The 16,666-nt window shown below is 42.6% G+C and overlaps 1 protein-coding gene across 2 annotated transcripts in view; it reads right to left on the bottom strand.

The window, feature by feature from the left end:
• Positions 1-16,666, bottom strand: part of AKAP13 (A-kinase anchoring protein 13) — a 425,147-nt gene that overhangs the window by 11,973 nt on the left and 396,508 nt on the right. For both annotated transcript variants that reach the window (XM_089687654.1, XM_089687655.1), the window contains 9 exons: positions 12,252-12,433; positions 12,080-12,162; positions 10,671-10,859; positions 7,926-8,081; positions 7,692-7,762; positions 4,295-4,333; positions 4,132-4,182; positions 3,634-4,041; positions 1,081-1,384 (listed from right to left, as the gene is read on the bottom strand). In XM_089687654.1, the coding sequence (XP_089543780.1) occupies positions 1,081-1,384; positions 3,634-4,041; positions 4,132-4,182; positions 4,295-4,333; positions 7,692-7,762; positions 7,926-8,081; positions 10,671-10,859; positions 12,080-12,162; positions 12,252-12,433 (1,483 nt within the window). The remainder of the gene's footprint in view (positions 1-1,080; positions 1,385-3,633; positions 4,042-4,131; positions 4,183-4,294; positions 4,334-7,691; positions 7,763-7,925; positions 8,082-10,670; positions 10,860-12,079; positions 12,163-12,251; positions 12,434-16,666) is intronic.

Here is a 16,666-nt window from a genome sequence, read left to right as displayed (position 1 = left end):
CCAATCTTGTCTCCAAATATCACCCAAACCATCCTCTCCACTCCTCACAATACCTCCTGCTCTCTAATTCCCTTGTCTCATCCTCCCATGCTCAACTCCAGGACTTCTCCAGAGCCTCTCCCATCCTCTCGAACCCTCCACCCCAATCTATCCGCCTATCGCCTACTCTGCCCACTTTTAGGCGACCTCTCTCTTCAGGGAAGCCTATCCTACCTTCAGCTAATAACGGAATCTTCTATTTCTCCTTTCAGTTCATCACCCATAGTCATTACCTTTTGTACCACCAGTCCCTCCCTCTTAGATTGTAAGCTCCAAAGAGAAGGATCCTCCTAACCCTCTTGTATTGAACTGTATTGTTGTTGTATTGTCTCCCTTTATATTGTAAAGCACTGAGCAAACTGTTGGTGCTATAAAAATCCTGTATAATAAGGACTATCAGACTTGAAAAGCTCTCCCATAGGTCAAATGAATTTCAGCCCATTCCTGCTGAATCCCTGCAAGCACCACTTGGCTCAACAAAAGTAAAATCAAAGAAGTATGGCCAGAGCTTTTTTTGGGCTTACACCTATGGATCACAAGAGTGCAGTGACGTGACTCAGCTTGTCCAAGCTCTGGACTTGTCCTAACTTTACAGTCAGGATCCACCCAAATAATGCCTGGGATGGCAGCTGACTCTGGGCCACTCCCGCCCCTCCACAGCCCAGCGCTCCATGAGTGCTGGATGGGCACAGCAGAGAGCTGGTGACTGACCATGACCGGCTGTCTGCTCCCTGCATACTGAGAACAAAGCGATCAGACGTCTTAGAAGTGGCGGGGTACATTTGCAGCATCAGATCGATGTTGCATCTACCTAGGTGAGTATAATTTTTTTTTTTCTCCAAAAACCTGAACTTCTCTTTTAAAAATCAATAAAGTTAGGTGGAATATTAACATCCTATCAGATACAGTCTTGTTCAGCATTGTAAAGCAATAGGTCTATCAATGAAGTTAATTGGCACTGACAAGTACAGTTATACGATATGGTGTAACTAAACTATAGCGACTCAGTAAAATTGTAACAACCTTTTTGATTTCACTTACCTGAGGGTACAGGGCTGGCTCCTTTGCTCTTCTTCTTCTTGTCCTTTTTTTCCTTTGGTTTTGACAAGTTAAAGAGGCGATTGGAGGAATGGCCCTCTGCTGATTTATTAGACTGGCTCCCAAGTAAGTTGAAGTGGCCTTTTCCTTTTTGCTTACTGTCAGTCCGTAGTAAACTGTCCTTTTTAGGTGATGTAGATGCCTCTGATTGTAACTGTTCCTGTTTGGTCGAGTCACACCATTTCGAGGCGTCCATGCCAACAGGGAGTGAGGGAACCCTATTCAACTTGTCATGTTGAAAAGATACCTATTGAAAATAATCCACATCAAAAGGTATTATTTCACAAGCACTGTTATTCTACCGATTGGCTATAAATGCACTACAAGCTTTCTATAATCTGTCTACAGCTTTCATCATTAAAGCAGGATTTTCAGGAGTATTAATATTTCACTGCTTAAAAGACAATGCCTAGTCCTTAGGTGAGATTTCAAAGCTTTTTCTTGTGTATAAAACACAGATCCCATTTATCTGTTAGGCTCCATTCACACTTATGCGACTTGTCATGCGACTTTGGAAATAAAGTCACATGACAAGTCGCAGCCCGTTGTTTTCAATGGTACCCGGTCAAATCTATGCGATTTAAAATCTCAGCGACTTTGAAAAGGTGGCTTCACTGCTTTAATGAGACTTTGATGTGAGCCAGAGAGTGTAAAGTCAGATCAAAGTCACACTGGAAATCGTTTGGTGTAGCACAGTGTGAATGGAGCCTAACAGATGAGATCAACTCTTGTCTGCACAATTTCCCATTTCTTTCTTTGACTTCAGAACTGCAATACTGTAGACAATCCAACTCCAAGTACCAGTTAACATTAGGCAGCAGTCATTGGTACTTGGGACCATTCAGGCATTGAACTACAGTGCAGATACTGGACAACTAGATGTAACCTGCATAACAATACACTCAAGAGTTTTTTCTATATAGTGGTGATCCAATGTGTGTCTTCAAAAATCCAACTTCAGAGAATGCAGGGTCTAGGAAATAGGCTTCATAGGTGTAAAAGCAGAAATCCAATGGTAACTTTGCTTTATGCATAGATGACAAGACTTAATTTTGTCACTTGAACTTGAAATAAGAACAATTATGTCCATTAGATTGGTACAAAATTATATATAAAGATGTTTAACATAATCTAATAAAACAGTAATATGCCAGAGAGCAGTTTGGCATCTTAGACTGCTTGTTCTGGGCAGTATAGGCAACATCACTCCTATTTGACTATATATCCATTTTAAGACCATGCCTTATCTGACACTTTTTTACATGTAAAAATCAGCTAATTTTGCTAGAAAATGTACTTAGAAACCCCAAACATTATATATACATTTTTAGCAGAGGCGCTAGAGAATAAAATGGTGGGTTTTACAAATTTTTTTTATGTCACACGGAGTTTGCGCAGTAGTTTTTCAAATGCAAATTAAAAAAAAAAAAAACACTTTTTAGCTAATGCACACAGACACAATATAATACCCATTTTTAAATTTTTTTTGCAAAATAAACAAAAAAAGAAAAAAAAAAGAAAAAAAAAAAAAGATTGTGTTATCTCGAATAAATGCCCAACATGCTTTTAAAATTGCACGCGCTCATGGAATGGTGCCAAGCTGCGGTATTTAAAAATCTCCATAGGCGATGCTTTTACAAGTTTACCAGTAGAGAGTTACACAGGCGGTTTGGAGCTAGAAATATTGCTCTCGCTCTGGTGTTTGTGGAAATACCACACGTGTTGTGCGATCGCCATTTACATATGCGTGCGGGACCATCATGTGTGTTTGCTTCTGCATGCAAGCTTGGGGGAGCAGAGAGGTTTTTTTTTTTAATCACAATGTAAACATTCCTTGTGACAGCAATAGGTAGTGAAAGGTACTGGAGTCTACTAGAACCCAGATGTCTCCTCTGCCCTCAAGAGCATCTGATCACACCAAGATCATTGTGATCAGATGCTTTCCTAATTTAGAAATGGCACTAATTACATCTGGAGAAACCGAAAGTGACAAAGTACTAGTCGCTTCTGGTTTCCTCTACCATAGAGCTGATCGGGGACCTTCCAGGTACGTGGAAAGCTCTATGGTAAACTGGCGGAATTTCAGTTCCAGGTTCTCTGGTGGGATGGAGAGCACACAAAGGCACCGACGAGTGGCAGCGACCCCTCCTGCCACCTGTAAAAGCATGGCTTTTACAAAAAAGCTGATCATTTCCGGAAAAAAACAATATTGGGCTGATGTCTACAGCTGCAGGCATCATCCCGGTATAACCACTTGTAGTCAGTCTCTTTCGCGCGCGCACACACACACACACACACACACACACACACACACACACACACACACACACTTTCTATAACAAATGGAACATTTTTATTTCTCCTACAATTGTAGAAAACCAAGATGGTTTATATTTGAAAATGGGACCAAAACCAGACCACATGCACACTAAAGTCATTACATTGGGTAGAAGGGATCTTTTCAAGGAGGAAAACTGCTGTAACCATAAATTATACCTGTTTAAGCTCTTTGTTCCGCTGGTCTTGGATCTTCCCTTGCCGTGGATCCTCTTCTATGCCGTCTACATCACATTGGCCAAGGGCTTTCATGATCTCCAGGCGATGCTTCTTCTGCTCCATTTCTTGCATGCTCTTCTTTATGTCTTCATCCATCCTTGAAGACCATTCTTTCCACTCTGCAAACTTTTTTTCTCGGTATTCCCATTGCCATTCATTTTTCAGCTTCTCTTCCCTATGCTGTGCTTGCTGCTTTTCCAAGCTGGAGATCTCCTGACGCAGCTTTTCTAGACTGCGCTGCTTCTCCTGATCGTTTAAGGAGCTCGGCCTTGATTTGCGGTTGGGGGCTCCTTTGCTCAGCATCATTTTTTGATCCTCAATGTAGGTGTCTTGCTGTACGACCACAGCCTGTTGTATAAAAAAAAAAAAAAACTTATTAGAGTACAGATCACACAGCAGGCAATCTATTTAATGCAACTATAATCTTCAACAACTGACCTGCAAAGACTTCAGGCATTTATGAAGGTTGCTGACAGACATAAGAACTTGCTGCAGTGAAAGAAAAGGAAGTCGTGAATACAAATATATTATTTATACAAATGTCTTCAACACAACAGCGAATATTACTATAGATATTTAAAAAACTAGTAAAAACTCTTACCATGCCATTTCGTTTCACCACAACACTGGGGCTTACTCCCTGCAGATGTGAGAAGAAAAACACAGTTATTCTACAAATTATTCTCTCTCTATTTTGTCTTTTTCACTTTCAAGTTCTAGGAGGCTTACATAGTTAGAATACATCAAAAAGAAATCCTCACCACCTTCAAAGCTTCCAGGTTGTGTAACAAAACTGTTGCACAATGAAAGCTGACCTCTCAAAGAATCAGAGGGGACTCTTACAATATATGACTTCCGCAGCAGCTTGCATCCTATATCAGAGACCACCTGCAGATCTATGATACAGGAACCTGACTCTTATAGTGGAGCTGCTAAGAAAGGTATCACTTTGGCATGTATTCACATTGCCCTCCAACTGAACAGCAGGGAATTGCAGGACTAGCCTACTGCCTTTTATGCTTCTTTATAGTACGGTAAGTTGGCCATAAACTTGTAAATTCTGGAAGTTTTAACTCATTGGTGCTGGCATCACACAAGGGCCTTCCTTTGTGGTGTGTTCCCAGCACACAGACTGTGCTGCTCCAGACCTTGTATTAATGATTGGTAGCCAGGACTCCGATCACATGATAGTTATGATAGCCAGTGATTGGTTATCACAGTGATCACTCTGGTTGCCTACATTCACACCCTTGTGGGTTTGTGGCCACGTTTGCACGGGCACAGCAGCACACTAATTTGAATGGGCTGCCGTGCCCGCTTTTCCAGCTAAAAAGAAAGGTGCTTGCATCTCTATCAAAATGACGAAGCCGGGAAATCGCATGGTGCTTATGCACCATGCGATTTCCCTGTGGTTCTAACACCCGCAAACATGCTGCAGGTTGAGATGCATGGGGGTGCCATTAAGAATGAACGGCAGCCTTGTGTGTATCTATAGAGCAGCGCATTTTATCTGCGGGTGCAGGAACAGCTGCAATTCCCACACCAGCAACCACCCGCCACAGTGTGAACCTAGCCTAAAACCCAACACAAACTTTTTTCTTTTTTTTATTACTCTGGATTAGAGAAAAGTATACATTGCATCTTTTTCACCTAGCCAGAGGCGCAGAACATAAACAAAAGGAATAATGAAAAATAAAAGACTAAATAGCTAGACCAGGGCTTTACCTAGGTTGGTGCCAGTTCAAAGGTCAGAGTAAAAGTCATCATATTGTCAGTATGTTCAGGTAAGAACAAAAAATACTCACTATTGTTTCTTGGCCTCACTACAGGTACAAACATCAACTAGGCATGTATTTGCTATCACCATGAACATCGGGAATAGGAGAATTTATTTCATGGGTTATGGTAGCAAACAATATACAGCTACATTTTAAAAAGTTATAATTTTTTTTTACTATTTTGGGAAAGTTTTTTTTAGAATACAAATTCAGGATATATTCATGAATATTTACCACCAAATGAAGGTCCAATTTGTACTGAACAAAACAATGTATATTTCACCTGGATATGATTAGAAATGTACAGTTTCATCAATACGTGCCAATTTTGCTAAAGATTAGTTTTACCTTCTGACATTATAGTGTTTATTGCATACTCTGCATTAAGGTAGAAAACCTTTTAGGTGCAGCGCCCCCCCCCCCCCCTAAATACTTACCTGAGCCCAGTTTTGGTCATTGCTATGCGGCGCTGCTTTCTCTCTCCCTCCTTACTGCACTTAGCTAGAACCACTGGCTCCTGCTACTGTCAATCAAACCTAATGAGGAGGGAGTGGTGGCCAGGCCAATACACACTGCATGTGTCAACGGACACACACAGTGCAGCTAATAATTGAGCTTGCACAAATTATCCCATAGCAAGTGGCTTGCTATGGGGGCACTTAGAAGGCAGGAGGAACAAGGAGTGCCATTTGGGGGACCACAGATAGGAGAATAACATGTTTGTTAATTTAAAAAAAAAAAAAAAAAAAAAAAAAAAAAAAGGACTTTATAATCATTTTAAGGGGATAACATGGAAAAGAAAAATATACTAATTCCCATAATTTGGCTGGCTGAAACTGGAGAGGTAAGTGGTAGACAGCTGTGAACTAATAATTAAAATAAAGTGCAGCGTTAAGTATTAGCAGTAAATGTAAGAAGTATAAATGAATAATAAAATGTCCCATAAAATATATAAACGCACGAATAAACAGTTCGTAAAATATATAAGATGATCCACTTGATGTAGCAGTATACCAAGGCAAGTTGTCACAGGAACAAATGATAAAAGTGCGCACTCACCGGAAGAGCATAGATATTGCGCATGTAATCAGTATCCACCCAGATCACTTAGGTGATCACGTAGGTATGAGGTTTGCTGTGATTACCTTGAGTGCATTGGCTGCTGATTTTAGAGCGCTCACTTTTCAAATATTTTTAGCTGTGAACTAATGAATACCACGCTTTTTTCTCCGCTAAAAACCTGAAGGGAGGCTTCTAAAAATGCCAACTGCTATATATGCACGGTATGCGATCAGGAAAACTCGTTTAATTCTAAGTATGAGAAAATTATAACTACATTATTGCTATTCATACACTAACTGCCCTGACAAGCCAATCTCAACATCTCTCCATCAGCCATCTTTTCTGAGATTCAAGTACTTAAGCAGTGCAGCAATCTACAGAAACCAAAAGTGGGTAGAGATGCATCGAAATTCAACTGGTTCAGTTTTGATCTGTGTGTTCCTTCTATTTCTGTTTATCAGAAATCAGTCAGTAAATCTGCTTCTGTTGAACGACTACGCTGGAAAACTTCCATTGAATCAGTGGCTGCAGGTGCTGACCGCTGTATTCCAACAGGGGAGAGTTCACACTGTCAGAATACAATGCCACAGTGGGAAACATTCCTACATCCACCTCACTTATGTGGATAGGGGGTGCTTGGAGGAAAAAGAAAAAAAAAGGCAATCGTGTACACCCAGCAAAAAGCAGAACTATACTCACCTCGTCTCCAGCAATGCAGCATCCCCGTGCTTCCTGCCCGGCTGCGGACATCTTCGGGCTGCCGGCTTCTGGGTCTCGATTGCTGGCCACTTTCATTGGCTGGGCGGGGATGACGTCACTCCCACATGATTCAGCAGGTAAGTAGCTTTAATGCAGAAGAGACAAAGTATGTCTCTTCTGTATTAAAATTCCGGCCAGTTTGCCCATTTTTAATGTTCCACTTTAATGGTCTCTCAACCTGTTCTGATCTGATCCCTGAGCCTCCTGGCCAAAGTTTGGAGACCACTGGTCTACAAACCACCTCTTTATGAACACAAGATGACTGGTAGAGATACTTTGGTAAAGTACTTGTATGTACTTGACAAACCTCGCCCCACCAGGCAGAACAGTTTGAAATCATTCTATGAAGATGCCTACTGCACAGGACCATGGCCACCTAAATGTCAGTGCAAACAGTACCTTTTTGAGAACACTGTCAGACTCAGTTCTTCGGAGATCCTGTGCATCCTCCGCTTCATCTTTTTCTCCACCTTTAAGTGCAAAACAAGAATAATCAATAAAGTGTCTATCATATTATTGCAGTTCTTGTTGGTAAATTTGCTGTTCTTGGTAAAGGTAAACAAGGGCTAGTTATAGAACAGAAAAAGCTGTACTGCATCTACAATAAAAAGGGCAACAAGATCGGACACTTACATTTAGAAGCACTGAGTTGATGGCTGTCAAACCCTCCAAATGTTTCTGCTCTTCGGGGAAGAGAAACTGGACCAACTCCATTTTCGATATCGCCAGACTCCTGTGCTACCAGGCTACTCCACAGATACTGGTTCACCAGAACTTCAAGTGTCTCCACTGCAACACAGAGAACACTAAGACAATGGAGAAAACCTAACCATTCAAAACAATAAATATCTACTGAATGATTCATACTCCCAGTCATGAAAAGGAACATTTTATTTTTATTATCTTAAAGGATATGAAATAATTTGGATGAAACTAGGGTCTACAGGAGCTTGCAACCACCCGCATACAAAACACGGGACCCACGGGCGGATGCCTTTAATCTTAATTGCATTGGGAACTGCACTGTTCCTGTGCGGGCTGCGATGCTGAAAAGGTGCAGGGACCGTTTTCCTGCATTTTGCAAGGCACGGCATCCCATTTACATGCAAAGGTGTGAACCTTGGCTAAGAATGTCCAGTCATAATTCTCTAGAACAGTGGTCATCTTACATGATTTAGGGGGCCACAAGTTCAGCCCCAGACATCGCACATAATGTTCATTGTATCTAATGTTACAGCAAAGATAAACTGGACATGCAGTAGATGGTCAGAAACTGCAAGCATGCTACAGAAGATGGTTAAGCCAGCCATAGATGAGTCAAAAACCGAAGGAAAATTCTTGTTGATTGCAGAATCGTTCTCTTTACTCATTATTACTGTGCCAGTTGCAACACACAATTTCCGTTTGGAAACAAAGGATGGCACAATCGTAAGAGCTATTTTTGTTTTTCAGTCGACAGAACATTTGATTTTTTTTACTCATCTATGGCCGACTTTAGAGTGCAGACAACACAGAAAAACAAGTGTGACTTTAAGAGAAACCAGATTGATGAAGATATTCCTTCACTGTCTCTGAGGAAGTACCCAGGCAAGGAAAATACTGACTACTGTTTGCAGGGTCAAAGAGCTACAAGCTTCAGATGTCCCAGTGCAATTCTCAGGAGAAGCCATTGGCTCCCACGGCTGTCAATTATAGCCAGTGATGAGGATAGGGAGGCCTGTTCTGTGTGTCTTACGGACACACAGAGTAAGGCTCGAGAGCGAATACGTATGAGTGCCCCCTGAGCAAGTGGCTTGCTCTGGGGCACTTGGTGGGGTGGGTGGAGCCAGGAGCACGAATGGGGAACCAAAGAAGGAGTATCAGATGTGTTCTGAGCAAAACCACTACACAGAGCAGAGAAGTATAAAATGGTTATTTTAATTTAAAAAAAACCTTCATTTGTCAGCAACCCCCACCACAAAATACTTACCCAATCTCGATCTAGCACTGTGCACAAAAATAATGGTGCTGCTCTCTCTCACCCTCCTCACTGGCTAGTGGCTCCTGCTGCTGTCAATCAAATCCAGTGACAAGGGAGTGGGGCTGAGCTGCACCTTGTACGTCGATAGACACACAGAGAGGGGCATGTGTGCCACCATAGATAGTGGCTTCCTATAATGTCACAAGAATAAGAGGCGGAGCCAGGAGCCCTGGTGGGGGACCCCAGTAGAGAGGGATTGGGGCTGCTCTGTGCAAAATCATTGCACAGAGCAGGAAAGTGTAATATGTTTGATATTTAAAAAAATAAATAAACATTTTAATTTTACAATCGCTTTAAATTCTAAACCTGTAACAGTTCCAAGAGATTATCATAGTCTCTTAGAACTAAATGTAAAAGTGGGGAGAATAATGTAGATTTAATTTAACAATCAAACACACAGCCTAATGATATTGCAATGTAAACTATGGACTGTTTATTAAGTTTTACTTCTCACTTTGCCCAACATGGCAGCAAACACAGAGCAACAGGTTGCAAACATAAAATGACTAAGATCTCAAATGGCTCATGTATACAGCCTATTAAGAGGCAGTCTGGGACACCTGTATCAGGCTGTTTTGCTTAGCACAATACAAAAAATATAAATAGGTTTTTATACGGATGGCTGGTACCATGTTTGGGTGAACAGCCAAGCACACAGTGGTAGTGCTGCTCAGTGAACCCTGAGGGCAGCAGGTGTGCGGGGAAAGCTGCTGTGCCTACACTGAGGACTACCAGATATGAACAAAGTTTTGCCTCCAGCAGGGAAATTCAACCTGTAATATTAAATGTGGCCACTAGATGGAGCCTAGAATATATTCACTGTTTTCAGAAGTGAAAGACTGTTCAGCTGTAATGAAAGGCTCCCACCATCTTCCAGTATGGGAAAGGGAGGCAAATGCATCTTGGGAGCTCAGACTTCATCTAAAGAACTGAGGGAAAGGAATTAGCCATAATTCTCTGCAGCACATGTCATGCACTGACCTTACATCTCCCTACAGGCATCAGCGCTGGTGAGCATGGACTTATCACCATCTGCAGCCTAAATATTTAATTGCATTTGTATATTTCATACATTGATTACTTCTTATCTGTTTTTTCAACAGTTTCACCCACCCTGCTTTGTTAATAAAGCTTCAAGATTGCATTAATTCTGGCTTATTGCAGAATAGGAGGGTTTAGCTGCAAGTCGAGTTACACATAAGGAAAACGTGTAGCGAGGACAGAATAGCTGGGCTCAACACAAACCTATGTTTTATGCACGCATGGGCCTATTACATACACAGACGTGAGTAAGTAGCGCTTTCACATAAAGATTGCTTTTCATTACTATATATGTAAAAAATTAAGATATTTCCTACCTTCTTTGATTGCACTTTTAATGAGTGGCTCTCCTCGGGGAGCCTCTTCTGTGTTTGCTCTGAAGAGCGTTCTGCCCAGTACTGATGGGGAATTCTCTTCCTGCCCACTGCAAAGTGTCAATGCCTGAAAGAGCTTCTCTTTCTCTTCAAGTAAGGTTAATATTTGTTCATCTTTTTGATACAGTTGCCCTGCAAATGAAAAATGCTTTACAATTAGGATCTGTGTCAATGTGCATTTGTTTGCTTCAAGGGGTTTGGCATTCCCAAATATGTCTATGGGTATGCAAAACTTGCTTCAAGAAGGTTGAATGTGAGTCAGCTGGTCAACCGTGGGAAAAAAAAAAGGCAGCTGCACTCCAAAGTTAAAGTTTTAGCTAAAGGTTTAATGAATGGTTCAGTGCAAGAAAGAGCCCCAGAGCCTAGGAGGTTTGCCTTGTACTGGACCATGAATATTCTGACATCTTATAATACAATAGCCCAGCAGGGAAGATTCATTCATCCACATAATTTTCTTTGGATAGATGAAATGAGATTGCGCTTAGATAGACATCACTACTGTGTCCCAAGCAAAACTGTATAAGGAGGTGGAGATGATTTATTTATTACAGGTACTTATATAGCGCCGTCAATCTACTTGCTTTACACATACATACAAACACACATATATATATATATTTATTACATTAACACCAGTCCTTAACCCTCAAGGGGCATACAATCTAAGGTCCCTAACTCACATTCATACATACGCATACTATCGCCAATTTAGACAGGAGCCAATTAACCTACCAGCATGTCTTTGGAGTGTGGGAGGAAACCGGAGTACCTGGAGGAAACCCATGCAGGCACAGGGAGAACATGCAAATTCCAGGCAGGTGGTGCCATGGTTGGGATTTGAACCGATGACCCTAGTGCTACCAGGTGGAAGTGCTAACCATTTAGCCTACTGACTTCATTGTGCAGCTACCCGCTCAGCACCCCCCTTATACCTACCTGAGCACAATTTCAATCCAACTCTGTGCACGAGAGAAGAGGCTCTCCTTCCTCATTGGCTCAGAGACAGCAGCTGGAGTCCTAAGAGAGCCCTGACAAACATTTGAGCATCGCTGGGTACCCAGCCATCTGCGCGCGCACATGCGCACACACACTAAGACCACTATTAAAGAAGTCCAAAACAATCCGTCTTTGTGCATGTACAGATGGACTCTGCCAGGACCCAGAGGATGTGTATGGAATACTTTTGAAGAATGAGGATATCATTTAGTGTCGCTTTAAGCTTAGTGTAAGTAAACCGTGGGATCGAATGGATCCATTCAGTGCTCCCTTTTCATGGAAATATGTTTTTTTTTATTTTTTAAAAATGGCAGTATAAAATATGATGAGAACTGTGAAAAGCCAATTTTCTGTACCTCTCAATTCTCTGGCTTTGGTATCCCAGTTCTTCTTTTCCTCCTCTGACTCAGATGGAACACCTTCATCCTCATCTTTATCCCTAGAATATTACACAAGATAGATTAGAGGAATATTAGAACAAAAGGAATTAGCTCTTACTGAAGCAGTACAGACAATACTGCTACATACATTGTAGTCATCGTGTCCTGGATGGTGTCAATCCAGCTGTCCCGCTCTTCTTTAGTATTGGTGAGAACCTCCACCATTTCTGGGTCCTTCCCTCCCATGCTGATAAGGAACAGTCCCTTTTCATCATGTGCCACTTTCCTTACGATCAGCTTCTTCAGGGAAACCACTGTAGATTTCTGTTCCTTAAGAAACACAAATAAAATTATTTAAAGAGATATATATATATATATATATATATATATACACACACATACACACACTCATCCACTCCCTATGATCAAATGTAAGTTTATGGGTTCATCGAGTGCATCATCCTCCAGGACAGCGGTCGCCAAACTTTCTAAACAAAGGTCACATTTACGGCCCTATAGACTTTAGAAGTTAAAATTGCCCTATTTTAGTTATTAGAGACATAGTGCCCCATCATTGGAATTCGTGGAAGGAATAGTTCTCCATCATTGGTATTCATGGAAGGAATAGTGCCCCATCATTGGTATTCGTGGAAGGAATAGTGCCCCATCATTGGTATTAGCGGGAGGAATAGTACCGTATCATTGGTGTGAGTGGGAGGAATAGTACCACATAATTTTTGTCAGTGGGAGGAATAGTGCCCCATCATTGACATCAGTGGCAGGAATAGTGCCCCGTCATTGGCATCAGTGGCAGGAATAGTGTCCCATCATTGGTGTCAGTAGGAGGAATAGTGCCCCATCATTGGCATCAGTGGCAGGAATAGTTCCCCATCATTGGTGTCAGTGGGAAGAATAGTGCCAAATCATTGATATTAGTGGGAGAAATATTGCCACATCATTGGTATCGGCGGGAGGAATATTGCCGCATGTGTCAGTGGGAAGAATAGTGCCACATCATTGGTGTCAGTGGGAAGAATAGTGCCACATCATTGGTGTCAGTGGAAGGAATAGTGACCCATAATTGGTATTAGTGGGAGGAATAGTGACCCATCATTGGTATTAGTGGGAGGAATACAATATAAAATGTACAATAACCTTAATGGCATGTATATGGTTATAAAGCATATTTTGTGTTATCCACCCACGATTGGTTTAAGTGGGAGGAATAGTGCCAAATCATTGGTATCAGTGGGAGGAATAGGGCCACATCACTGGGGTCAGTGGAAGAATAGTACCCCATCATTGGTGTCAGTGAAGGAATAGTGCCCCAAGGGCTGTATAGTTTGGAGACCATTGCTCTAGGCCTAGGGGGTATACCAACAACCCATTTTAATATTAACCCATATTTAATAGACCATAAAAAGATTTTTGTACTTTTTAGGTGAGTGAACAATGCCCTATTTTTGCCATTAGAGAGAGAGTGTTCCACCACTGATGTCAGGAGGAGGAATAGTGTCCCATCACTGATATCAGTAAGAGGAATAGTGCCTCACTGTTGGTGTCAGTAGGAGGAATAGTGCCTCATTCTTGGTGTCAGTGGAAGGAATAGTAGCCCATCGTTGGTGTCAGTGGGAGGAATAGTAGCCCATCGTTGGTGTCAGTGGGAGGAATAGTAGCCCATCGCTGGTGTCAGTGGGAGGAATAGTAGCCCATCGCTGGTGTCAGTGGGAGGAATAGTAGCCCATCGCTGGTGTCAGTGGGAGGAATAGTAGCCCATCGTTGGTGTCAGTGGGAGGAATAGTAGCCCATCGTTGGTGTCAGTGGGAGGAAGAGTAGCCCATCAGTGGTGTCAGTGGGAGGAAGAGTAGCCCATCAGTGGTATCAGTGGGAGGAAGAGCACCCCATCAGTGGTATCAGTGGGAGGAAATGCGCCCCATCAGTGGTATCAGTGGGAGGAAGAACGCCCTATCAGTGGGAAGAGCGCCCCATCAGTGGTATCAGTGAGAGGAAGAGCGCCCCATCAGTGGTATCAGTGGGAGGAAAAGCGCCCCATCAGTGGTATCAGTGGGAGGAAAAGCGCCCCATCAGTGGTATCAGTGGGAGGAAGAGCGCCCTATCAGTGGGAGGAAGAGCGCCCCATCAGTGGTATCAGTGAGAGGAAGAGCGCCCCATCAGTGGTATCAGTGAGAGGAAGAGCGCCCCATCAGTGGTATCAGTGAGAGGAAGAGCGCCCCATCAGTGGTATCAGTGGGAGGAAAAGCGCCCTATCAGTGGGAGGAAGAGCGCCCCATCAGTGGTATCAGTGAGAGGAAGAGCGCCCCATCAGTGGTATCAGTGAGAGGAAGAGCGCCCCATCAGTCGTATCAGTGAGAGGAAGAGCGCCCCATCAGTGGTATCAGTGAGAGGAAGAGCGCCCCATCAGTGGGATCAGTGAGAGGAAGAGCGCCCAATCAGTGGGATCAGTGAGAGGAAGAGCGCCCCATCAGTGGTATCAGTGAGAGGAAGAGCGCTCCATCAGTGGTATCAGTGGGAGGAAGAGCGCCCCATCAGTGGTATTAGTGGGAGGAAGAGCGCCCCATCAGTGGTATTAGTGGGAGGAAGAGCGCCCCATCAGTGGTATTAGTGGGAGGAAGAGCGCCCCATCAGTGGTATTAGTGGGAGGAAGAGCGCCCCATCAGTGGTATTAGTGGAAGAGCGCCCCATCCATGGTATTAGTGGGAGGAAGAGCGCCCCATCAGCGGTATTAGTGGGAGGAAGAGCGCCCCATCAGCGGTATTAGTGGAAGAGCGCCCCATCAGCGGTATTAGTGGGAGGAAGAGCGCCCCATCAGCGGTATTAGTGGGAGGAAGAGCGCCCCATCAGCGGTATTAGTGGGAGGAAGAGCGCCCCATCAGCGGTATTAGTGGGAGGAAGAGCGCCCCATCAGTGGTATTAGTGGGAGGAAGAGCGCCCCATCAGTGGTATTAGTGGGAGGAAGAGCACCCCATCAGTGGTATTAGTGGGAGGAAGAGCGCCCCATCAGCGGTATTAGTGGTATTTGGCATATGTATTTATTTATGATACAGACACACACACTCATACACATTTATAGCATTTTCACCTTCATCCTGTTCTAGGTGAATTCACTGCCTGCCTGTAATGCTATTTTAAAGACTGACCAGCTTTTCTTCTGTCCCATCAACAGGACATACGTCTGCATTCTGCAAATGGCTACCAACCACTATCTGTAAGGTGCCCTTATGGATGCGGATTGTTATAAAGCAATTTGCTTATATTACAGTTCTGTTGTACAATAACCTCATTGGCATGTGTATGGTTATCAAGCATATTTTGTTTTAGCCACAAAATTATATGGATGTTTGTTGGCACTAAGCCATGCAGATTTAGCCATAATTCTTCAAAGCCACATCTGCTTAGGATTGGGCCCTCATAATCAATAAGGTGGTCAGGAGGTCCAGCAAATAAGACTGCTGCCCAGAGCAATCATATAAAAGCTTCACTTTGTTTTCTAACTTGTAATGAAAAATGACAGCTGGGACTGGAGGGCAGCTGACAGAGTTCACACAAAAAGTTCAAAACCTGAAGAGTACCAGACACAGGGCTGCAGATTGGCTGCTCTCCCCGTGCCAGGAAATTGGGCAGACATTGTTAATGTTTCGCATGCTCAAGGGCTGCTTGTATTAAAACCATATCCCACTTCTTGTTTAGGTTCTCCATTAAATAATTATGGTTTACGCTTTAAGCAAATAAAAAAATTGTTATACCATATTACAGCTACAAAAGCCATTGTATAATTTCATTTTATTAAAAATAACTTTTCACTTTAAGCTGGGGTCAGCTGATTTTTGTTTTTTAAATAATCAACCCCCCCCCCAAAATGGCTTCCTTGTAACTATTATGAACATAACTACAATAGGGGTATTCTGTGCACCATTCATGTACAGACCTCCATAATTAAGATGTGATTGGTTTTCTGCTTTTCCCAGCAGTTTTTCTCATATTACATCCCTGGGACTAGTACAGTTCCCATGGGTTTACAAAAGGCTCCACAGATCGGGATATATTGCTTCTATTTGTCTATTAGAAGACACAAAAGAGTTGATGGAATAATCCAACGTGAAAGCTCTGATTTAATTTTCTGTAAGGGAGAAGAGGTCCATCACCTTAAGACACTCAAAAAAAAAAAAAAAAAAAAACTTAGGAGTTAGAGTGGGGTTGGGTTATACGGTGGGTGTCCCCAAAGCTTGCCAGTGTCCAATCACCTAAAGGTATGAGAGTCTATAACCCAGAGTCTATGAACACTCAGCCTGTGTCCTATACTGTACAATTAAAAGAGAAGTTTGGGATTAAAATATATATATATATATATATATATATATATATATATATATACACATATATATATATATATATATACATACATACACACACCTAGACAGATGCAGTATCTTTCACCTGCTGCTACTATGCCTGAGAACTGAGCAATCAAAGATGGTGGACTGCTCAGTTCTCAGTGAGCATAGAGCTGGTCACTGTCAATCACTGGCTCTCTGTGCTCACTGG

Source organism: Staurois parvus, unplaced genomic scaffold, assembly GCF_062004578.1.
Source record: "Staurois parvus isolate SC_StPar_1 unplaced genomic scaffold, SC_StPar_1.0 ptg000432l, whole genome shotgun sequence".
Classification (NCBI taxonomy): domain Eukaryota; kingdom Metazoa; phylum Chordata; class Amphibia; order Anura; family Ranidae; genus Staurois; species Staurois parvus.
The sequence above is the reverse complement of the archived record's forward strand: the minus strand, read 5'-3'. Positions and strand labels throughout refer to the sequence as shown.